The 25,599-nt window shown below is 38.0% G+C and overlaps 1 protein-coding gene across 1 annotated transcript; it reads left to right on the top strand.

Moving 5' to 3' along the window:
* Window positions 1–1,176: 1,176 nt before the first annotated feature.
* Window positions 1,177–25,257, top strand: erbb3a (erb-b2 receptor tyrosine kinase 3a). Its single transcript, XM_028002364.1, has 29 exons — window positions 1,177–1,596; window positions 10,695–10,852; window positions 11,536–11,722; window positions 12,057–12,182; window positions 12,997–13,062; window positions 13,283–13,401; window positions 13,863–14,004; window positions 14,198–14,311; window positions 14,858–14,975; window positions 15,669–15,742; window positions 15,832–15,922; window positions 16,079–16,099; window positions 16,723–16,931; window positions 17,995–18,127; window positions 18,255–18,348; window positions 18,498–18,655; window positions 18,736–18,792; window positions 18,890–19,031; window positions 19,118–19,228; window positions 19,307–19,405; window positions 19,567–19,752; window positions 19,835–19,987; window positions 20,761–20,839; window positions 21,470–21,616; window positions 21,711–21,808; window positions 21,895–22,083; window positions 22,186–22,248; window positions 22,339–22,588; window positions 23,630–25,257. The coding sequence occupies exons 1-29, from the start codon at window positions 1,503–1,505 to the stop codon at window positions 24,388–24,390; spliced, it is 4,239 nt and encodes a 1,412-aa protein (XP_027858165.1). The 5' UTR covers window positions 1,177–1,502; the 3' UTR covers window positions 24,391–25,257.
* The last annotated feature ends 342 nt before the right edge of the window (window positions 25,258–25,599 follow it).

Genomic DNA, 25,599 nt, shown 5'->3' with positions numbered 1-25,599 from the left:
ATTGTTTTCCTAAAGGAGCTGAAGACTGAAGAGGAAGAGACCAATCCCCACACTGTAAAAAAAAAAACAACAACAAAAATGGCTCTAATTTTTGATGAAAATACCGGCAGCTGCGGTTGCCAGAATTTTACCATATAAATACAAATTTTACCGGATTTATACGGTAAAACTCTGGCAACCACAGGTGCCATTATTTTGCCATAAATTGGAGACATTTTTTTTTTTACAATGCAGTTATTGCAAGCGCTTGATGGCAGTTGCTGCAGCCAAGAGTGAAAGAAGTAGTTATTAAATTTAATAGGACAATTAAATCTATTAGGTTTAATAGGACCTTAAACCCTGGACCCACAGGTCGAGGTTTTGAAAAACTCTTTCATTTTCGAAGGTGCATTCTCAAAACAAACTATTAATGAATCATACATAAACATAACATAGAGTCATATTCAGTAAACTGGAATATGTATCTGATGATGCTTGTTTGTCAGAATGAAAGCACCATTTTTAGCAGGCCTTTTTCTTACTTACTTAAAGTAAGAAAAACTAAGTAAGTAAACTTAAACTTAAAATGTTTAAGTCTAAGTTCAAATGTTTTTTTTTGTTCTAGTCTTAAAGATAATTTTATCATTAGCTGTAAGTGGAAAATTATAATAATTAACAGAAATAAAAGCTTCAAAACATCAGTCTGTGTGTGATTAATGTGCATAATGTTTCACTTCCTGATTAAGTAAATGATAGTTTAAATTCTTGAATTTGTCTGTATCTATCAAAATATAATGAAACAAACCGCATATTGATCAGAAGAAGAAAGGAAAATACTCAAACGACTTAAAAATACAAACATTGTACATGTTTTGTAGCCAGGTTGTTGTGTGTTGCAGATTTCTGCCCAGGTCCCTCTTGAAAATGAGATCTGAAGGAAATAAAAATAAAAGAATAGCCTGATAGCAGAGAGAAAGGACGACTTGAACACTTAATATTTTAGTTGTTAATTAATAATCATCTGAAATCTGCTTTTTTAAAAATTGTTTGATTATCTAAAACATTTAGAGTGGCTAAAAAGAAGCGTCAGGTGTTCTGAGATTGTAGTCCAGGTTACAGGTAGACGCACAAGCCCCGCCCACATAAATCAGTGCCGCAGAAAGCGCCGCTCCCGCCGCTGATTGGCTGCTGTCACTGAGCCGTAGTGATTCCTCCAGGTCAGACCGGAGCAGGCGGCTCGTAAAGTTCCAGCTCGCAGCTCACAGCCAAGCTGAAAACACGTTTAGGATTCCTTCCCGAGGCAGATTTTGAACCTTACTTCTCCTGAGAGCGAGGAGGAATTAAAAAGAGGAAACGCCAACTGGAATTAGTCGAAGAGAAATTTATTTTATTGATCTAAATGGACAGTCTCGGGTTGAAATCCCGCAGGACAGCTTTGGATGACAGAGGAATATTTCCCCCCCCCCCCGCCTTCCAGATGATCTTGTGATGTTTGTTTGAAATTCATGAGCCCGGATATTTGAATGAGGATGACTGCTCTCATGAGGAAGATGCAGCAGGTGCTCTGCGTCCTGCTGCTGTGCGCTCTCCAGCGCTGCTGCGCTGACACGGATGGAGGTGGGTACACGCACACACACGCACACACCCCGGCACACACATGCATCGACACAGTATGTTCCTTCTTAATAATAATAATAATAATAATAATAATAATAATAATAAACATTTACTCTGAGATAGCGCTACTCCCACAGCAGACAGAGCTTCAATCGCGGTGGGAGGACATCTGCTTTTCAAAAAGAAAAAAAAAACCTGTTCCGCAGACGTGAAACTTGTTTGCTGTGAGTCACCTGCACCTCTCCCACGACTCTGTGTGCTTTATCATGTTTGTCTCAATTGTTTCAAGGTTTTGCGACAGAGCCCAACCTTTTTAACCACCACAGGAGTTACAGTCAGGCCAAAGTATGTGCCCCAGATTGTGAAAAGGTTATCTAAGAAATGTTGAAACCACCTTTTTTTTTGCTTTAATCAATAGTAGAGAAACTATTCAGGCTTGGTAGTCACGTGAAAGTAGGTTGTAAAAGAGAGAAAATCTATCTATCTATCTATCATCTATCTATCTATCTATCTATCTATCTATCTATCTATCTATCTATCTATCTATCTATCTATCTATCTATCTATCTATCTACTTCCACCTGAGCAGAGCATCTCTGTAGCTTCTCCAGAGACACCAGTGGTTACTTGGCTGCTTGTTCCAAACTCTTTCCATTTTCAAATAACAGATTAAACGGTGTACGATACCCAAAGTTTGGGATTTTATTTTATAACATCACTTCTCTTTAAACTTCTCTGTGTCTTTATGATGCAGCTGTTCACTAAAGTCTTCTATTTAATCTCTGAGGCCTTCACAGAAAAGCTGGATTTATTCTCAGATTAAGTCAGACATACTGTAGATCGACGCTGTTCGCTAAGAGTGACTTCTGGAGAAAGTAGGTTGTGCTGTGTTGTTTTTTCAGGGCTGCGAAATTAAAAGACACCAAATATAAATCTAAAACTCACTTTCAGATTTTTATGTGGAAATCATTGTTTACTATGTTTAGAGATGCTACAAATAAAAATAATCAAATGATCAATAAAGATAAGCTGTAATTTGATTATTTCTTATATTTGGATACAAAATAGTGCTGAGAGTAAACTTTTGTATTTGTTTATTTTACGGTGTAAATATAGCATTGTAAGTATAAGTATGTAGTAATTTTCTACGCAAAATGTTTTGTGTAATATTTTACTTCATTTAATTTTTTTTAATATCAATATTTCTTGTAGTTTTTTTTATTTTTTTTATTAAGTTTTTCCAAAAGGACATAAATTAACATAACAGAAATTTTTAATATAGACATAGATTAACATCAAAATGCAAATATGCTGCTTCACTTGTTGCTGGGTAAAATGCTGAGTAACTGATTGTGTGTAAGTTTGGGGTTTTCAGTAGCAGATTAGAGACAGGGCCGGTCCAAGCTTTTACAGGGCCTTAGGCAGAATTAGCTTTGGGGGCTAAAAATATCACTGCTAACAGTGGTTATTTACAGGTTTGGTGAAATCTGGGAAAGGGGTGGAGAATAATTGGCTGAGTTTAAAAAACAATCATGAGTGATTGGTTATTGCTTGCTGAGATGTATCACAAAAATACCACTTTATACAAAGAAAACTTTCTAATTTCCTTAAATATTACTTTTAAACATTTTAAAATTGGTTAATTCATCTAATCTGAAACATTCAAATCAAACTGAAAACTGCTCTCCTTTTCACTAGCAAATCTAAAAAATGTCATCCTATGGTCTGTGTTAAAATTCAAGCATTGATGGGAGGACCCCCAATAGTTTGAGAGCCGTAAGCAGCAGCTTAGTTCACTTGTACCTTGGGCCGGCTCTGAGTAAATGCTTCCCTTTGCTCCAGTCTGACAGAGCTTTACCTGAGAGGAAAAGATTCAAACAATCCCAGCGCACACTTTAGAGGAGTGCAGTGCTTGAGTAAATATGTTGCTTCTTGAGTGTATAGGTGAAGGCATGTTGTGATTTGAATCTGTGTGTGAACTTTGACCTTGTGTTCTTGTTGCCACCTGGTTGTTAGTGACTAAAGTGTCTCTGATTGTGAAGACAACAATGTGAACATGAGGTCATTGATCGCTCAGGTGACAGAGCCTCTGGTAAACGTCAAACTCTCAAAAGATTTCATGAAAGCAACAGATGAAAGAAAAGGTATTAGTTTCTAATATTTGATCCAGAAAGCTTTTTAATCCAATAGGAATGAAACTTTACTAAATAATCGATCCAGAATTGCAAAAAGCTTATTTTTTTATTATCTTATTAAATGTCCAAAATGGAAAGAATAAGAGAACATGACATGTGCACAAAGCAGATGTGATAAGAGTCATAAGTCAAGAAAAATGTACGAAAAATTGACTAGAAAGTTCCACATACCCGCAGTCAAGGAATTAAAAAAATATTAATAATTAATGCCAAATAATTTAATTGATCACTTATTAAAAACGGTTAAAAGCCACTGAAACTGTGACAAAGGTTGTATGATGTTCTTCATAAATCTTACCAGCACACACAGAATCTCCAACACTCACTTGAAGAAAAGTTGTAACAAACTTTTTAGTGCTAACAATAAAACATTCCTGCATTTCAAAGGATTTTACACACAGAGTTGGAAATAAATGTAGTGTTGTCTTTCTGCACATTTAATTGCTTTCCTCATCCTTTTGAGCATAAAATCAGGATAACATGTCACTCAATCCTGTAAGCAAACATGTTACAGGTTTGTCAGTTTGGTTTCCTTTATTAATGTTGTCATTGTGGAATGAGGAACAGTGCATGACTGTTTACTGACAAATGTTAAAGGTTAATTAAATATCCTGAACAAAGATTTAAAATATAACTTCATTAGTTATTGTCAGAGTGATTTTCAGATGCATGCATTGAAAAGCAAACATGGCATTGAGCTTGATGGCAGTGATTGATGTGAAGTAACTCACTGCAAGTTCATGAAAGTCACTCACATTGGCAACACAAGAAGCATCTGTAATTCCATTTATGCACAACATGTGCCTGTAAACAGGGGCGTTAATATAGAAGTGAACCAGCTTGTGTGTTCAGGTATTTTTCCTAGTGTTTGCAGATGCACGAGCGTGCACTCAAGGTATGCAGTAATCTCTTGCTGCGCTGTGCCAAGTTTCTATTTACAACAGTCAGCGTCTCCTCTGCTTCTATTGAACTTGTTTATCTCCTCCTCCCTCTATTCTTCTTCCCTCCCTCTGTTGTTTTGCAGAGCTGAAGCCTTGGTAACAGATGAATGAATAAAAAAAAAAGAACAGCCAAACCCGATGCAAGCTCTGCTTTCATTACTGTGTCAGGTTACAAGTTAGCGCAGGGGACAGTGATGCCATGCAACAGAGAGTTCATTTGGCTTTTGATAGTTAGTGAGGCTCCACCACATTGCAGCCTTTTTAAAGAGTGGGAAAAATACACAGATTGTTTGCAGATACACATCTACTCTTGCTTTTCACTCAGAGTAGAGCCATTGTGTTAATCCCTGCTTCTGTATTGACTCATCGCCTTTCACCTCATCCTTTTTTTCCCCTTCATCATCCATCAGCTGACTCAGGAAGTCCTCCTTAAATAGAAAAAGAACATCTACAGTCTGTGTGTTATGTAAATGTGAACATACCATATCTGTCACATTCTGTTCTGTGTAATTTTACTCTGGTTTGTCACCCTGTTCCACATGCATATTCTGCATACTACACCAGGTGGAAGATTCTTGAACATGATGCACTCACAGGTGTTTCTGGCAGCTCAAGCACCATATAGTCAACAGCTCAGTCATCAACTGATAACATCAAGCTGCTCACAGATAAACAGCATTACGGTCGAGTGGCTCATAAAGTCATACAATTTCAAATACAGGCTGCAGAAGGGTTTTTTTAATGTCATTTTGAAAACTTGATGCGTGGCACTCCCTTCATAAGCAAGCATTTACAAAAACGTTAAATAATGTAGTCGCTTGCTTTAGAAATAGAAAATGTTTACAGCGAGTTTAAGAGTTTAAAACATGAGAAGGGTTCAAAAACAACTTTTTGTTATGTTTTGAGCATCTGTAAGATCCAAGAGCGGACAGGAGGCAGTCACAATAATAGTAAAATGTTATTTCAATTGGGGGAAAAAAGACAAAACAACAACAAAAACCCTGCCAGTAATGTGAACATTACATAACACCAGAGATGAAAAAAAAGCTTTGGGCCACTGAGCAGGTAAAGGGAAGATCTGACAAAAACTGAATGCAAACCAGGAGTATAAATACAAAGAAGGGTGATTACTGGTTCAGGAATCGGGTTAGTCTGATTATGTGAGCATAGCATAGGCATGAATTGTGACACTAATAGAGAATGACTAGAAATGACAGAAACCATGTTAGGAATAAAATAAACAGGGAGTAGCAACCTGAAAATCTGAAAAAATAAATACATTGTGAAAAACAAATCAACACAGGTGGATTAAAGTTAAACAAATATGCAAAATGAAAAGAAACAACCAAAAGTTTCACATTTTTCTTTCTTGGCAAAACAACTAGCAGAATCCAGTAACTCCATGGAAGTGTGACAAGTTTATAAAACAGGACTCTTCTTTGTGTTTGCATATGCATGCATGCACATGCACTTTTGAGGTATGTAGCAAGTGCAACAAGCTAACAAAACAATTTTTGTTGGTGGAACTGCAAATAAGGTCTCCTGTAAAGTGCTGTTTTTTGCTCTTCCTTGAAAGAGGCTGCTGATGTTGCCTGTCATCGCTCCTTAAACCTGCATTAGTTGTGAATGACCGATGCAGATCAGTCACACACAAAATGGGTCACAGAGTACCAGCTTGAAGCTTTGACGTATGAATTTCCTCATAATTTCTTTAGTTTTCCATCTCACTTTATCTAAAGTGAAATACTAAACTCTGAGAAATCATAACTTGTTGTTCTAGCTTGGTGTTGGTCAAGGTCCAGTAAACAACATCCAACACTTCCTGTTAGACAGCAGTTGTATAATATTTCATTGCAAAACTTAATCTCACACTGTGGAAACTGGAGGAAACTCAAGAAGAGTTAAAGGAATAGTTGAAGACTTTTAACTGAGATTCTGGTAAAAGCTTATGAGTTCTTTATAAATTACCTGCAATGGTTTAGTGTAAATCTAGATTAGTTGGTTTGTGGGTAAAGTTACCTGGGAGTCTAGGAGATGCCATGTCCAAAGTGAGCTCTCCTGTCTTAACACAACTACAGTCTCATTGAGTTTTATGCTTTTCTAATAGTAGTTACTCTGAGTTTAACATTTCAACATGTTAAATCCTCTTTGCATGTTTCAGAAGGACGCTATTTCATGAGCAATTACACCATAGGTTACCTTTGCTTTCGTCCATTATTTACACAGAAGCTGCTGGATTTTTGCATGGGAACTCAAACTAATTGATGGCGTGCAACCAATCATCTTACCCGTCAAGCACCAAATAGGAACTGAACATGTCAAGCTTTTCCGGTTAGAGAAATTACATGATAGAGAAGAGATAGAAAAAAAAGTAAATGAGCAAAAGATTCTAAAACTACTGTTAAATTCTGGAGACTGGAGAAGATTTAAGATGGGAGAAATGGGCTTTAGCTTGGACTGTCTTCATTCCACCAGATGGACCAATCTGGATTTATAACAAATAAGAAAATTATTAACGACACGCAATACATGTTACCTTTTTAACAGCCCCTCACTTATGGATTCCCGGACTACTTTAAGTAGAAAATGAGTCAAATATTGTCTCTGAAAAGTTTGGGTTTGATTATCCTGATTTTCAGATCACCTAAATGCAAAACTCAAAAAATAAAAAACTCAGTTTGTGATGTTCCTCCCCAGTAAACCTTTTCCCGTGTTTAGATTGAGATTATTAGGGTAACTGGATGTTGATGACTGTTCCATCTAAAAAGGTTGGGCAAGCGTAACATAATGTCCTGTTCGTGAGAGCTTATAACGCCACTTCTGAAAAACAGTCTCTGAACAGGATAAGCAAACAAACCTGTTATATCAGAAAGGCGACGGATCGAAACTGAAAAATCATCTGAATAAGAAAAAGATCAAGCAAAGAGATTTTTTTTGTTTTATTTACCTCAGTGGGGGAACTTTTTTATGTTCTTATTACCAAGTCAGAGCCAGTGAACCCAGTGTTCTCAGAAACTCTTAAACAACCCTCAGAAGGACTTTATAATCACTGATAAGCTTGTTGCCACACTTGAACACACTCAGAGTGGTTTTTCCATTCCTTCAGGGGACTTCGCATTAACATAGTTTCATCTCCAGGAGACGTAGCCAGAATTTAATGTTCCAAATAATAACTTGCGCAGTTATTCCTGTGAAACGAAACCTCCGCAATGTTTTTCATGAATTAATAAAAGAAGGACTCTTACAGTGGGCTTTGACCTGGCTGTGCTCTAGAGTTAATAATCATTAGTCTTTTATGTCCTTGTTGATCCTGTTGTCGGCTGCCTGCTATTTTGACTCACACAGGTTTTTGAGAGTCTGGTTTCCTGTGTTTTATAAATGGTCTTCAAAATGTGGGGAATTTGTTGAAATAAATACAAAAAACAGCTTTGCAGCTCAGAGTTATATTATTCAATAGAATCGGAAATCAATGCATGTTAAAGGTTCAGTTTCTTAAAAACACAATTTCAGAATTATCTCTTTGTGTTTTTTTAGCATAGTTTTTATGTTTTAGCAATAAAATGCATAACGTTTTGCCAGTCTTTCTCCTTTCAGCATGAATCAGATTAGAAATCGCAAAAATACACTTTTTAAAAATTCAACTTGTTTTTCTTACATATTTATAACTTATTAACATGACGCCCAAAACTGTCGCCAAAACTCACTGTACATGTTGCAGTGCCCTTCAAAATAAATGACACAGGAATATTTTGTCAATATCTTGTTTGAATATTTTTGCTAAACCATATGAGGTTTATCTAAACCTCTGCTTTGGTCATCTGGTACAAAATAATCTTTTTCTATCTCAGTGCTCAGAACAAAGAAGATTATAATGGAGTCAAGATCAATGTAGAAAGACTGTAGAAAGAGAAATGGTCTAAGATCCTTCCTCTATATTTTCACTGCACCACTGGTGATTTTATTAAAGACAAATATTTCTGTAAATAATAGTATTCTAAATAAATATACTCAAATGTAAGGGTGGGTTTTTCTACAGTTCCTAAGTTTGAGATAAAACTGTTTTAATTAAAGGTGTTTTTAAGGTAATTTTTTGTGTCATTAAATGTGGTTGGCAGTGTTTATGTGTTTCTATGTGACACTTGGTCATGTTGAGTTTGTTGTCCTTCTTTTCGTCGTCTCCCGTGTTTCCCTGGTATTTGAATAGCAAAGCAGCCTCATAGTGATGCTGACTGTGTCAACTCCCACAGACCATAAACAAGGCTCTGGGTGTTTGTTGGGCAGAATGACGCGTCCTGAACACAATTCGCAACTTGTTTCACACTCTTACAGTACATTCATTCATTTTCACCAACACGAACACAGCCTCTTGTAGTAAAACGGCATAAAACGGTCTTTGTGAAAAAGCACACTGTTCGCTCACGAATCCCTCGTTAAGACATCCACAAGAGTGTCTATCATTGAGTTATTTGTTGTGCTGTTTCTCTTCTAAACAACTAAAGATATGAATTTCCCCCTTGCGGGACAATGAAGTTGCATTTATTCTATATTCAAATACATCTGAACACATTTTACATAAGAAAATACTCTGGTGATTCTTAAGACGAAGAGATAAATACAACGACTTGCAAAAGTATCCGCGCCCTTTTAATGTTTTCACATTTTATCCCATAAAATTCCATTTATTTTTAGGATTTTATCTGACCAACGCAAAGCAGTGGATAATTGGGTAGAATGGGGAAAATTATGTTTATCAAACGTATGTCAAAATAAAACCCTGAAACTCTTTGTGCATTGGAATCCAGCAAATGGACAGAGTCAACACTTTTGCTGCAATCACAATTGCAAGCTTCTCGTTTTCTCATCCCTAAAGACTGAAATTTGTGCCCCCTTCTCTTTACAAAATATTTCAAGCTCAGTGAGAGCGAATGAAATATAAATTTTTAAGTCATACCACAGATTGTCATTTGAATATTCCTGCACTTTGACTATGCCAAACCATGGCTGTTTGCTCAAAGTTGTCATCCAACCAGAAGGAGAATATCTGTCCCAGTCCCTAGTCTTTACAGACTCTGGTTTCCTTCCAGGATTGTCTTGAATGCAGCTCCATCCAGCTTCCCATCAACTTTACCCAGCTTCCTGCGGAAGAAAAACATCCTCACAGTGAATCCTGGTGGTGGCAGCATCATGTTGGTCATGTCGATGTTAGTTCTTCCCTCACATATGGTCAAATGAACATCTTAAGTAGCAGGGTTTGGGGTTTTTTGCAGGTTTTACAAACAATTTAAAAAGCACTTTATATTTTTACATAAAATTATTTAAATGAGGTGAAACATTCTGGATCTGAAAATAGATGTTAAATACTTAATCTCAGCTGATCAAGAGGTGTTGACCTTTATTGTTTTATTAAATTTATTTGGTTTTATCTCATTTGTAGTGATATTTGCTGCATTATCTTTAAAGCAAAAGTTTAAAACTAGTTTTGAAGAGAATACATTTATACAAGTTTGACAATATTATGTTTCTGGTCTCTTACCTTTGCTGTGACACAGTGTTAGTGCATTCTAAGGATTTATGGTTTCGAAATTCTGCAAAAGTACAGGAACTGGCACCATTAACAAGAGAGGAAATTATGTCCATATTTGTTGTTGATGAAAGTAGCCTGGGGTCCGTTGTCCATGCCTTAGCTGTTGACGCCGGTCTTTGTATATGGCTACTTTTCATTTTTATTCTGAATCTCCATTTTGCTGATGTAATCATTGAATGGTTGAAGTTGAATGTCGCGGTTTGACAAGTTTACCTGCTATCCCACAACATAGTGCCCAGAAGCATGTAGGTTTTGTGTCTGCAAAAGACACAAAACCTGCACATTAACATTCTATTGCACATTTCTTTTAAATGTGCAATAGAAAATAAGAGAAATATTTGAAATAATAGGAGTCTCTTTCTTTTTTTATCTCTCCAGTGGCTGTTTGCTCTGGCACTCAAAATGGCATGAGCACAACAGGAGACCCAGAGAACCATTACAAACTGATGAAGGAGCGATACACCGGCTGCAACATCGTGATGGGAAACCTTGAAATCATCTTGATGCAGCACACCCGGGACTTCAGCTTCTTGCAGGTGAGCCTGGGAACATCGGCCTCTGCGTAGAGCAGATTATCAGTAATCCTTTCGCAGATGTGTCACTAGAAGAATGTCACTAACCAGTCCAGACATGGATGTAGAATCAACCGGTGCCAGAAACATTCCTACCCTGAGGTTCCCTGAGAAGTTGGGAACCAAATCAGTGGAGATGCTGTCACTATGGGATCATTATTAGCACCGGCTTAGCACCACAATACATTAAAGATCTGCTTTTATTGTATCAACCTTCCAGACCTCTCAGGTCTTCCGGTTCTGGCCTGCTCTGCATCCCCAGAACCAGAACCAAACGAGGAGAAGCAGCTTTCAGCATCTATGCACCACAAATTTGGAACAAACTTCCAGAAAACTGTAAAACAGCTGAAACACTGACTTCTTTTAAATCTCAACTAAAGACCCACCTGTTTAGAATTGTATTTGAAACATAATCAATTACAAATTTATTGATGGAACTTGACTTAATGCTTTGTTTTGATTATTGATTCTATATTGCATTGTGTTTCTGTGTTTGTAATGATGTAAAGCACTTTGAAATGTCTTGCTGCTGAAATGTGCTATACAAATAAAATTAGATTGATTGATTGATTGATTATTTGTGGCTGAAACGCATTTAAGTGATGCTTTGTTGTCTAATGTGCGTTTTCTATTACTGAACCTTGCAGTCTATAAAGGAAGTGACAGGCCACGTTGTGTTCGCTATGAATGAGTTCAGCCGTCTCCCTCTCGATAACCTGCGTGTGATCAGGGGCAACAATCTTTATGAGGACCGCTACGCCTTGGCCGTGATGCTCAACTACAAGAAAGACGGCCAACATGGCCTTCAGGAGCTCGGCCTGACAAACCTCACAGGTATGCTGTTTGCATGCTATGTATGTTAAAAGTGTGGGAGGCTGAGACAGAGCAGATAAGAGCTGGATATGGTCCTCAGTTACTGTTGGAGCTCTCACACGCTCTCAGTGAAGCCGCACCCTCCAGAATGTCATCTGTCGGTGAGGTAACTGGAATGTGTCGTGTACAACCGCCCAACTGTCAAAGTAACGAGCTCTGAACCACTACGCTGCATTTATATGTGCTGTAGTAAATAGTGAGTGCCAACGTCTGACAGGATGAGTCATGGGCCTGTCCGGGCTTGCTCTGATAATTCTCATTCTTTTCCACACATTTGCATTTGTGCCGCCCACAGAGATACTAGAAGGAGGCGTCCAGATATTCGACAACAAGTACCTGAGTTACGCTCCACAGGTGAACTGGCTCGACATAGTGAAGGATGCATCAGCTGAGATTATGATCCAAAAGAACGGTCCTGAAAGTGAGTCTGAACTAATGAGCAAAAGCTTTTAGAAAAAATATATTTTGTTAAAACTGTCGTCATGTCGTGAGAGTATGTTATGAGACAGACAATCTGTGAAAAGATCGAGCTCCTCCACATCCTCCCTGTGCTGCTATTATTTTATGAAGAAATGCAACACTCCTGGTCAAAAGCAACAAACAAAACCAATCAGAGCCAGGAGGAGTGCCTTAGCGCTGTCAATCATCCTCATGAACGCCGTGGTAAATGTGGTAATGGCTTTCCAGATAAACAGGAAAGCTGTTTATCTGCCATCATTGGTGGCCATACTTACTAGCTCTAGCACTCATGACAGGCCCTGCTGATGGGGAGAAGCTCTATCATAGCACAGAAAGAAGGAAGGGGTGAGTGGCGCAAACCTGGGCTTGATTGACAGTGCTTTACCCTCCTCTTGGCTCTGATTCAATGTTTCTAGTTAGCACCGGGAAAAGGCAGAGGAGCTCAATTTTTGACAGTTTATCTGTCTCTTACTGTCACAACATAGTGACACTTTAAACAAATATGCAAAAAAAAAAGTTTAAAACACATTCCTCTGAACGTAATGGCTCTATGTCGTTTGTGACTTTAACTTATTGAACTGAATAACCGAAATAAATATTTTTATTTTTATAGTATCTAATTTTTAAAGATGCCTATGTACAAACAAAAAACACAATTGACGAGTAAATCAGTTTGCAGGTAAGATGTAAGTGTTTAAACCTGATTTCGCTCTGATTTGTTTTCACTTGCTTTCTTTTGTAAAACTACATCTACTAACAGTAGAAATGTTTTCCAGAACCTTGTAATGAAGCATGTGGGAATGGGCCTTGTTGGGGACCAGGAAGCAACTCTTGCCAGACCTGTGAGTGACAGAAAATAAACCTTTATCTCTTATCCGTTAATTTTGCTACTCAACTCGTTATAAAAATACCAAAAAGACGACTCTTTGTAGCTTGATGAGTTAACTCTTTCACTGTATGCTAATTCAAACTTCAGCAATAATTCACATTTCATTGGCTTTTGTGTGCCACATTTTACTCTCACTTCACTGGAAGCACAACAAACTTCCTTCTCTGTTTCAGTGACAAAGACTGTGTGTGCGCCTCAGTGCAACAGCCGATGCTTCGGAAGAAGCCCGAGCGAGTGTTGCCACATTGAATGTGCTGGTGGCTGCAACGGGCCCCTGGATACAGACTGCTTTGTGAGTCTAAAACTTACAGTAAACAGATTTTAGACAGAAACCAGCTTATATAAAATAAACAAATCAACTTTTTGATAAAGTTTTAGGTCAAAGTATTGCACTGTTTGCTCCAACTGCAAAAAGGCTTTTAGTGAGGAAATTTAAGTATTTCTGTAGAAATGTCAATTTAAAAAAGCCCACGCAGAAGTTGAATGTCTTATTTTTCACACAAGTATTTTAATGGTGCAATTTATGCAAATGATACTATGCTTTGCTGCTAAACATCTGACAGTTACAAGCACTTATTAGGAACTGCTTAATGATCTTCAATATCATTTTTAAAAAGTCTAAGAGAAGTTTCTAAATAAACGATAAAAGCAGTCATAAATAACAATTAACCACTTAAGTAGCAAAAGATTAAAAACATGTATGCAAATGCACAACCTTTGCATCTAATTGTTATTTTATGTTGCATTTTACAGGCTTGCAAGAATTTCAACAACTCAGGATCATGTGTGCTCCAGTGCCCCCAGACTGTGATCTACAACAAGCATACATTCAAAATGGAGGACAATCCCAATGCCAAATACCAGTATGGCTCTATCTGTGTGGCCCAGTGCCCCCGTAAGTCCCCACACATGCTGTCTTATACTCACACACTTAGGAAAAACACTGACTGTACATAAACCTATTTAAATACAGTGATGATAGTCATAATGCTCTGGTTATTAAGCTGCTATAAGTGCTAGCTCAGTTTAATGTAAGTCCCTGGCACAGTGCACAGTGTCCATTAATGTCATTTTCTGTTTTTGAACAGCCAACTTTGTGGTGGATGGCAGCTCATGTGTAAGGAACTGCCCAGCAGATAAAATGGAGGTGGAGAAAAATGGAGCAAAGCGATGCGAGCCTTGTAGAGGACTGTGCCCCAAAGGTAACCACTTTACAAATAGCAATATTGGCATGTTGCTTATAATAACTAGAAATATCTGTTACACTAAATTACGGTATAATGCACACAGTAACATATTAGTAAAGGAGAACAAGCTAGTAACAGCAGTGTTGCTAACAGTAGTTAACATCTACAATGCTAATGGGGGTTAAAATGATTAAGAAGTTTAAATGTTAATATAAACATTTAAACTTTATATTAAAAAGTAATATAAAGTTTTTTTATATTACTTTTAACATAAAAGTAATATATATTAAATTATTACTTTAGCATGTTAGTTATCGATAATGTACACAATCTGTTACACTACAGTCTGTAAACTTATGTTGAAAGTGCAAATTACAAAACCTGCTGATCCCTGATTTGTCTGAAACTTAGTAATAAGCCAATGGAGTATTTATAACTTGTGGTTGAAAGTGTAAAATTAAATCTCTGTTGATCACTAGTTTTAATTATGCCAATACACTATTATGTTTCTTGGTGTTTTTATTTTTTTTAATGTATTTTTTCTCCCATTCTTTTTCACAGTTTGTGACGGCACAGAAAAACAGAACAGCAAAACCGTTGATGCAACTAACATTGACAGTTTTATAAACTGCACTGTAATCAAGGGCGGTCTTGACTTTACGGTACTTGGCATAAAAGGGTAAGAACAAATGAAAATGTAAGAATTATTTTATGTTACAAGCTGAACATTCAGAACTCAATTTATAGACACGACAAACGGGTTCATTCTCAGTATCAGTTTCCCAACCATGTTTCTCCCATTCACATATATTCCTGTTTTAGTCGTCAAAGCAAAATTAGTTAAAGGTTGTGAGAGAAAGCTTAACGACTCATATTGTGTCTTTAATTGTGTTCACCTTTAAAGTAATACAAGACTGTGTCTGAGTTCAATAAGAAATCTTAAAAATTGTTATAAATCTAAGTTAAAAGCAGACCCAGTGTCAGCCACCTGCCTGAACAATGATCATGGAGAAATGATGTGACAAAATGGATTAAGATGTGGGCTCATCTCTTGTTTCTTGCAAACCCACATCTTGTCTCAAGCCCTGTCTGTATCAGGCTGTGCACAGGAAGTAGAGAAACATGATGCACACACAACCATCTATAAGTTTTGATAGTTAAGGCATAATCCTTTAAGTAACATGTTTAATTTTAAAGCAAAGGGAAAACAATTCATTTGGTTTTTTTTGCTCTCTGCATGAGTTACCTAAACCTTCCCCTCAGAAAATTCTCAGTTTATAATTACCTTATCATGAAGCATTATTCTCAGTGCTTCATTGAGGGTATTTCGCATTAAATAATCTTTTTCGTCTTTTTTCTTTTCTGCTCAAAGCGATTCTTACGAAAATATACCACCCCTCGATCCAGAAAAACTGAAAGTCTTTAACACTGTGCAGGAGATTACAGGTGAGTTTCTAAACTACAGGAGTATTTTTAAGTTGCTGTGATATTGTTTGCACGTTTTTAGAGTCTCTGAAATACAACTTGATTTTCAGACTACCTCAACATCCAATCGTGGCCTGAAAGCCTGTCGAACCTGTCAGTCTTTTCCAACCTTCAAACAATACAAGGAAGAAAACTTTACAAGTGAGCAGCTGATGTTTTTCTTTCTTTGCCTTATTGTTTTGCTGACCCATAAATTATTGTGTTCTGTTAACAATTGCATACACAATAAACCTTAAACGACATTGAACTGGTTTTCTTTTTTATTTCTTTGTCATGTGATGTTTTTACTTTCTGTAGTGGAGGGAGCCGTAACAAAAGGTATGTTAAACACCTCAAATTGCATCCTCTTTTTGGTGTTGGTGTGTGTTCATCCCATACTGGTATTGTGAGATTAAACTGGTGATGGACACTTCTGTTTAAGGGTTTTTCTTTCTTCTGGTACCTGGGCAAAATCTGTTGTATTGTGAGAATGGTATCCAATTTTACAAAGGAAAAAATAAAATGCTAATTTCTCATTTGATTGTTCATATTTGGAGATTAATCCCTATCTATTCTGTTAATCATTTATGTTTTCAAAATAAAATTAATTTCTGTTTTGTTCCACTGCCTACTTCCTTTCGAGATTTCCAAAATTTAAGTTTTGCCTTTTCAAATGAAATGTAAAATTTCTTTCAAAGAAACAAAAATTAAAACAGGGATGTAGGAAACCTTTAGAAATGATCAGAATCAGTTTTTGTTTTGTCTTTGATGTGACAAAGTTCAGAGAAGAAACTCAAAACTTAGACACTCTTCTGTGTTTATATTTTTTAATTGAAATGGCAAAACCTAAACTTAGTGAACCCACATAATCCAGAACAAGTCTTTTTAAAGTAAGCCATTTGTCCAATTCAGATTTTTTTTTATACAAAAATACGCATTCACGTTATCATCTGCTGTTTCAGGGGCTACTCTTTCCTCGTGATGAATAGCCAGTCTCTCACCTCCCTCGGGTTGCGCTCCCTGCAGAAGTTAAATGACGGCGGTGTGTACATCAACAAAAACAAGAAGCTGTGCTACTACAACACTGTGAACTGGACGCGCATCATTTCCAGTCCCCAGAAACAGCAGAATAACCCCGTCATCAAGGAAAACCGGAGGCCGGATCGGTGTGGTGAGTGGTGTCATAATGGATTTAGTAAACCTTTTTAGTACTGGTGAAAGCTAAAATTATTTTTATTTATTCTGTATTTAACTAGGAAAGTCCTTCTGAGATCAATAACCTCTTTTTCAAGGCAGTCCCGCTCAAGAGATAACAAAATGATTAAAATACAATGCAAACTATTAAAAACATCCACATTTTAAAATGTTACTAAGGTGACCCTGAACATCGTGGTTTTTATGAATGAAAAACTGTATTAAAATACAGATAGAAATCTAATTTATGACACAGAAGCTTCCTGCTAATAAACTAATGCAGCCAGTACATACAGTTTACTTTAAAAAAGAACATGCTCTGAATTAAAATAAGTGTGTAAAATAAAACTTTTTTAACATTTTTGACATTTTTATCATCTCACCAATTGAAATATACAGCACCCTTCACATATGAAGGCACCTGTGGTGAATAAATGTAAGACTTTCCTTTATCACTTTTATTAAAGGAGCATAATCTTAGATTCTATGTTTTTGAATAATTCAACCTTTAAATTAAGCACTTTTATTCAGGAGGGGAACAATTTCACATTTTTTTGAAATCACCTGCAGCACCAACAAAGTGGTAAACCACATCAATTAGTTACAGGCCTTCAGATTTGATGTGATCTTAAGATCTACTCTGTGACGGTAAGCGGAGTGCTTCCTGGCATGATTTTCCAAAGCTCATAAATCTTTTAGAAAACCTTCCCCGAAGATCTGAAGCTGTTATATCTGGACTACAATAATAACCCTGAATATTAGCATTCAAGTTAATCCTTTTTTTTTAAGTTGATATTCTTTGAATATGCCAGCTATTTTCATTTGTTGTTCTATAATTAATTGTTGAGCTAACTAGAATCTAAAAGTTGCATCAATTCTGTAACAAGTAATCTTTCAGCCAAGAGTTTGTACACCTTAAGCTGTGTTGCAAAATTTATTTTTCGTTCTGTGTTCACACCTACCGATGTTTCTTCTCCACCTCATCCCAGCGACGCTGAGGCTACTTCACCACAATCATTTGTCTTTCTTCTCCCCTGCAGTTGAGGAGGGCCATGCGTGTGACCCCTTGTGCTCTTCTGACGGCTGCTGGGGCGCGGGGCCGGATCAGTGTGTTTCCTGTAATAAGTACAGCCGTGGAGGGACGTGTGTGCCAGACTGCATGTTCCTCACTGGGTAGGTCTTCAAAAACAATAACATTTACGATAAATAATGCAAGTTTTAGCTGGGTGCTTTACAGATTTCAGTTCTTTTTGCTGTCTGCTGAATATTATCATTCTTTTTTTTTTTGCTCTTAATGCAGAAATAGGAGGGAGTTTGCCACACAGTCAGGCGAGTGTTTGCCATGTCATCCTGAATGTAAAGTCCAGGAAGGGATGAAGACTTGCACAGGGCCGGTATGATCCCTTTGCTATTTTCTTACCCTAGTAGCATATGTTCTCTAATTGGTCAAAGTAGAAGAAGAGTAACGTTTGGGCAGAGATCCACTGCTGCCCCCTAGTGGCTCAAATACAGTCTCCGCTCTGTGTCTTTTGTCTACCTCCAGGGAGCAAATCACTGTGTAGCATGTTCCAGCCTGCAGGACGGTCCACACTGCGTCTCCTCGTGTCCCGATGGTGTGATGGGCGGGGACGGAGTCATCATCTTTAAATATGCCAGCAAACAAGGCCGTTGTGAGACATGCCACATGAACTGCACCCAAGGGTGAGTGACGATTACAAATCTGTATCCCTGCATGTGTATTTTCCTTCTTTAAACTAACTCTTCATGCATTTGGCCTCCAGATGTACTGGCCCTGGAATCGGGGACTGTGTGGGAATTGCTCCTCGAGCCCTGTCTGGGTAATATGTTTTCTTATTTAGATACGTCTTCTATAGTTTTGATTTGGGTAATTATGAGGTTCTGATTGCATATCATCCTTTAAACCCTTGTGATTAGACAAGCAACCACCGCCATCATATTGGGAGTCCTCGCCATACTCTTCATTTCATTCTCCATCTTTATGCTGACGACGCTGTGGCGCCGAAGCATCGTCATCCGTCGTAAGCGAGCCATGAGGAGATACATGGAGAGCGGTGAAGTAAGTCGGCATATCTGTCTGGGGTTTCCCCACTCCTGTTTGAATTTAAAGACGACAACATAAAGTTATGCTTTGTGTGTCTTCAGAGTTTCGAACCTTTGGAGGAGAAAGAGAAAGTCCACGCTCGGATCTTTAAACCCTCGGACCTGCGTAAGATCAAACCTCTGGGTAATGGAGCATTTGGAACCGTCCACAAGGTACACATTGCAGCATTCGTTTTCCACATCTGATTCCTATTGATCGGTGTCTGAAGCTGGCCTCTCTTTATATCCTAGGGCGTTTGGATCCCTGAGGGAGACACAGTGAAGCTGCCTGTTGCTATCAGGACGATTCATGATCGCACGGGTCGACAAAATTTCTACAGAGTGACAGATGTAAGTCAACTTCAGTAAAATGTTTGTATTGTCCATCCATCTGAAATGATGCTTGAAAAGAGTGTGAACTTGTATGGAAAGGAATTCGATTTTGTTGACAAAAATGTGATTGAAAACTCAGATATTAAAGTCTTAATATGTAACGGAAATGATTTCCACAGCACATGACTGCGATAGGAAGCATGAACCACATCAACGTTGTGAGGACGTTGGGTTTCTGTCCGGGTGACAGCCTCCAACTCGTCACCCCACTCAGCAGTCAGGGCTCCATGCTGGAGCATGTCAGGAACAACAAGAACAAGCTGAGCCCACAGAGGCTGCTCAACTGGTGTGTCCAGATAGCAAAGGTAAAGGACCAATGCAGTCTCTGTTTTTTAGTTTTACACACACATTTCAAAGACGAGTCACATTGTTCTTCTTCACCATCAGGGAATGAATTACCTGGAGGAAAACAGGATTGTCCACAGGAACCTGGCTGCCAGAAATGTTCTCCTCAATAACAACTTCACAGCACAGATTTCAGATTACGGCGTGGCGGACCTGCTCTATGATGACAAGAAAAACTTTTTTAATGAGGGCAAGGTGAGTTTTCTAGGAAGAGTTATGTACAGTGCTAATCAAGAGTATCAAAACGCCTTGAATCTTTCCTCATTTTTTTGCATTACAACTAAAATCTTCTTATTGAAATGTTATGTGCCAGAATAACACAAACCTACTTAGAGAGCAGCCGAAAGGCCTGCAGTAACTTTAGGGGAGCTGCAGAAAACCATAGCTCAGGTGGAAGAAGTTTGGTGGGGCACTTGTTTGTCTTCAACTTCACAGATTCAGCCTTAATGGAAGATTTGCAAGAAGAAATCTATTGTTTAAACAAAGTGATGACATATCCTAGTTATAGTTTCCCACCAGCCATGCAGGGGAAACATTAAACATTCAAAGGAAAGTAATTTAGTCAGAGGAATCATGGTGAAACACGGTGGTGGCAGTATTGTGCAGGGATAGGGAGGAGTTTATGTTAAAACCAGGAGGCTGACAGCTTTAACTGCAAGTCATGCTTGTTAGATTTATTCTGTTGTTCTTGTAAAGATTTTTTTACTCATTAATTTTCTACAAATTTTCTGTTTTCTGTTGATGTCATCTAAAATCTTTAAAAAATGCATTGAAGTTTCTTGTAACAAATCGAAATGTGAAGAAGTTCAATGGCATGTTTTTTTTTTATCTGTTGTAGGACACAGAAACAGGAAAACAGACATTTAGGAAAATTATTTTATATCTTTTAACATCCATTATTTTCTATCTCCACCGTTTCTGTTTTCTTAACTGATTTCCAATAAACACTTTTTTGTTTACATTTGCAGACACCAATCATCAAGTGGATGGCCTTGGAGAGCATCTTGTTTCGCAGATACACTCATCAGAGTGATGTGTGGAGTTATGGTAGGCTCTAAGTACTGACTTTATTTAAATGGGACCTATTATGCAAAGTTCACATTCTTAAGCTTTTGTACTTAAATAAAACAGCTTTTCTTAAGCAATAAATTTACAGTTTCAAAAACCTCCAAATTGATTCAACATTACCTAGCAACCCAAGCAGAGCTCCCGCACATTCGGTCAGCTGGTTTTACCGCTGTATGTGCTGTACAATGGCTGCTGGAAAAGACAAGTGCGTTGTTGTTGACTTACCCTCTAGAAACCACTTGCTGAATTTTTCCTGGATGTGCAGGAGGCTCAACTTCTGCTTTTCAAAGATGTACTGTTGTATAATTGTTCATCTGTTTGCAGCGATTTTCACGTGGTAGTGTAACAATTGAGTAGTTGGCCATCAGCAGCTTATTTCGATTTAAAGTGACAAGAGGCCCCAAAACATCTCATTCTGAAAGGAGCTCATGATTTTACTCTGTATAATGAGATATATCTAAGAATGATTTTGTGTGAAAATAGTCATGAACATGTTTTGTATTGCCCGTAGATCTGTCTCATCCTGTTCAAGGAAGCGTAATAGGTCACTTTTACAAACTTAAAGACTGTTCTGCTCAGACTGCTTCAACATTCTCCTCGTAATCTTAGGTGTGACTGTTTGGGAGATGATGTCTCACGGGACAGAGCCATACTCCACAATGCGTCCACAGGAGGTTCCTGATCTGTTGGAAAAGGGCGAGCGTCTGTCTCAACCTCAGATATGCACCATTGACGTCTACATGGTGATGGTCAAGTGTAAGTCATTTTAATTTTACAGGTGAAAGCTGTTTTTTTTGCTGGTTGCAGTCTCACAGAAAACTATTAATAACTTTATTTCTTACTTATCCAGGTTGGATGATCGATGAGAATGTCCGTCCAACATTTAAGGAACTGGCTGGAGAATTCACCAGAATGGCCAGAGACCCACCTCGCTACCTGGTCATCAGAGTAAGACCTACCTGGCTTAGCACTGTGTTGTTTAGCTGTTGGTGCTAACGCAGCATGCTCATTTATAATTTTCCTGGTTTCGGCAGGAAGACTGCAATCAACACGATTCACCACTTGATGAAGTTGCCCAGCGGAGTGCAGACCTGGATGAGCTGGATGATTTAGACTTTGATTTGGAGGACATTGGAGTGCATACCTCAGCAGACTGCGGGACTCCAGGACCACACCTCCTGTCCAGGAGTCTGAGCCGCATCTCCAGGACCGACACTAACAAAGTAGGGGACAGTGTTCTGTTGACATTCCCTGTATTTCATGCCTGAAAATGCACTGCCTGCTCATCTGTATCCACATAACATTCATTGATTTTTGTGGTAAAGGTGGTGCTCAATCCATCAACCATGGCTGGATACCTGCCCATGACCCCAGGCTTTGGAGGACAGGTAGATCCATTAAGAAGCTTTTTTTATCAGCCCACGTCATATTCAGACTACTTAAATGGTTAATCTCAAATGATCTGTGTTGTGTGATAGTCCCGTTCTCGATTGAACTCTGCGCGCACCATGTCTGAAAGCTCAGAGGGCTGCGGCACTGCGGTGGACATGGAGATGAGCGAGGACTTTTCTTTGCCAGGAAGTCTGAAAAGAAGACGCCAACGTGAGGACAGCGCTTACGTATCACAGAGGGACAGCATGTCCGGTGGGCCGCCGGAGACCCCCTCCCCTGACACAGAGGAGGAAGATCAGAACGGATACGTCCTTCCTGGAGGAAGCCCAGAAAGAGGTGACAATGCTTTAGCGTTTAAAAAGCTTTGACATGAGGTTGAGAGGCTTCAGTAAACCTGCTGTAGCTGGTCAAGGGTTTGATGTAAAAATATTCAAGCACACTAGACCAAAGTGAAATAATAATAAAAAAAATTTTAAATAAATGGAATGTGTGACAAGGTTCGTGTTGAACTGGAATAAGAAAACTGGAGACTAGTCTTGGTTTTGAGACGTACTGAACTTATTTGACAAAAGCCACAATGTCGAACATCTGTTTAAATCAGGATTGTTAACGTGGACGCACTTACGCATGCAATTAACGTATTAATATTACATAGTGCAGATTAATCAAACTACATATTTAAATATGTTGTGCTAGCCCAGGTGTGCTCAAAATGTAACATGCATGAATTACGCCGGTCGCTCGGCTGGATGAGGACAAGCCGCTGTCACCTCATCTCAAGTTCAATAGGAAATAAGTTCAGAGGGATATTTCTAAATTAACATTTAAAACAAATTACTTCCTTAAAAGCTCCCTGACTATAAAAAACGTGGAAATCTGAAAATCCTCAGACATGTTTAGTATGTGACACTAAAACATATTCTTAAACATTTTTAGAAAATGTGCAGAGGCAGTTTTTTTCCTCTGTGTGAAACTTCTTTGAGCTTCAAAATCTTTCCTTTGCTTTTGTTCAGATTTTTTTTAGCTTTACCTGTTTGTGGACACTTTTATCTGTTAAACATTTCCAAACCCTATTTGTTGCAAAGTTAAGAGAATAGGGTGCTTTGTGAAGATTCTCATAAAGTTTTACACTTTTTTTATGATAGTAAAAATTATATTTAGGCTTTTTAAAAATGATTTAAAAAATGTTTTAAAGGGGTTGTTTTTTAACAGAAATGTTCCAGAATTTAGAAAAACACAAATTTTTGTTACTTGCATGAAAATGTACGTCATGTTGTTCTACAAACATCGTAGGTACAGCCTTTTGGGATAAAGCTTTATTTTAAACAATGTCTCATATTTAAAATTACACCCATTTTTGTCTTCTTACGGTTTCAGAAACCCTAATGTACTCATCTCGAGCCACTGCAGGAAGAATGGGAAAGTCCTACTCATTGGGCCTCCTGGATAGTCCAGATGATGAGGAGTATGAGTACATGAACAAGCAAACAGCTGTTTCTCTGAGGCACAACCCTCACTGGCTGAGGTCGAACAAGAGACGAACTTATTCCCTATCGTCACAAGCGACAGCCTACTGTGACACAACGCTGAGCTTGGAGGTCAGGGGAGGGCAAAAGATGAGTCAGAAAAATCCCCATTCAGCCCAGCAGGGTTCCAAGGAGGTCCAGTATGAATACATGGACATCAGATGTAACGAGAAAGTGGAAATCCCACCAGAGCACGCTCTCACTCCACCTCCGATTCTACCGAGGATGAGAGGAGACGCTACGGAGAGACAGGAGAACGAATACGTCGAGAGTGACGACTATCAGTACACGAACAGACAAACAGCGCAGCAGCAACCTGTTGCTGACAATAAGGAGCCCAGCAGTGACAACAGTGAGGCGGATGAATACGAGGACATGGACTGCTTTGCAGCTCCGCCACCTGCTGTCGATACAGTCGTTTACCAGAACATGCGGAGGGAGAGCGAGGTAGCAGTGGACTGCATAGAGATGCACTCGTTGGGCTTTGATCCCAACGTTAGGGTGCGAGCTGGAGTCGGTATCGGGGAACCTACATCCAGTGAAAGGTCCTTTGACAATCCAGGATACTGGCACAGCAAGATGTTCCTGAAGTCCAATGCAATGCCGACTTGAAGAACATGTTTATCTCAGTCTTGGAAGAGATTCATGAAGGACCTGAAAAAGGAAAAGAATCAAGAAGCCACATAATGTAGCCTTTGATACAATCTCAATGAAACATAAAAATCATAAAGACTGGAATTAAAACCTTACAGAACATTTAATAAGGTGTGAAGACTTTGTATTTTTTTTCAATGAACCTATATTACAAATGTTTGTGCTTTCATGTTTTTTTTTTTGTTTTGTTTCAATAAGAATTTTATGTATATATTTAGCATAGATGCCCATATCATTTTGAGGGGGAAAAACTACTGGAAGTGCATCTGATGATGAAAAACCTCAGGATATTGAAGAACTTTATCAGAATAAAGACTGGCCTTATAATAACTGAAAATGATTATACAAGTAGTAGTAAACCTTTATAATGCTAACTGGTTTATTCATTTGTAAAATGCTAATATCCACATGCCCTTTATTAGACCTTCATCATGCTTCCCTACCTCCATGATAGCAGGGATTGTGTGTTTATGTCAACTATGCAACAAGACATTTGCAGTTTTGTAATGAAACATTATGGGAACGTTTCTCACTAATAGTAATAACACTAGTAGATCTGTCTTATTTCTCCATCATTGTTAAAAATGGGCCTCTGTAAATTTTTTGTCATGTTTTTGGCCTTTGATTTTGGGCATTTCAGGAGTTAAAAGCACTGAGTGTTTAAAGCACTAACACTAAACAGATTACAAGCTACAATTACTGTTTACATTTTCAGTAAGTTAAATGTTTTTGAGAACAATGCACGTCAATGTATGTTTTTAGACCTCTGTGAGGGATTACAAATGACATGAATTTTGTAAGCAATAAAAATAATTACAAACACTATTTGAGGTCTGGTTTTGTTTAGCCCTTATAATAGAAAGTCTATATATATATATATATATATATATATATATATATATATATATATATATATATATATATATATATATATATACAGTACAGACCAAAAGTTTGGACACACCTTTCTAATTCAATGGGTTTTCTTTATTTTCATGACAAGGCAAGAAATCCCACTTATTAACCTGACAGGGCACACCTATGAAGTGAAAACCATTTCGGGTGACTACCTCTTGAAGCTCATCAAGTAAATGCAGAGTGTATGCAAAGCAGTAATCACAGCAAAAGGTTGCTACTTTGAAGAAACTAGAATATAAGGGGTATTTT

Source organism: Xiphophorus couchianus, chromosome 20 (genome assembly GCF_001444195.1).
Source record: "Xiphophorus couchianus chromosome 20, X_couchianus-1.0, whole genome shotgun sequence".
NCBI classification, from domain to species: domain Eukaryota; kingdom Metazoa; phylum Chordata; class Actinopteri; order Cyprinodontiformes; family Poeciliidae; genus Xiphophorus; species Xiphophorus couchianus.
The sequence above is the reverse complement of the archived record's forward strand: the minus strand, read 5'-3'. Positions and strand labels throughout refer to the sequence as shown.

Bases quoted from the DNA above. Each gene is read 5' to 3' on its own strand.
- erbb3a (XM_028002364.1), top strand. From the start codon at position 1,503: ATGAGGATGACTGCTCTCATGAGGAAGATGCAGCAGGTGCTCTGCGTC. The intron at 13,402-13,862 runs GTGAGTCTAAAA...TGCATTTTACAG, and splicing joins CCCTGGATACAGACTGCTTT to GCTTGCAAGAATTTCAACAA. The intron at 16,100-16,722 runs GTATGTTAAACA...CTGCTGTTTCAG, and splicing joins GGAGGGAGCCGTAACAAAAG to GGGCTACTCTTTCCTCGTGA.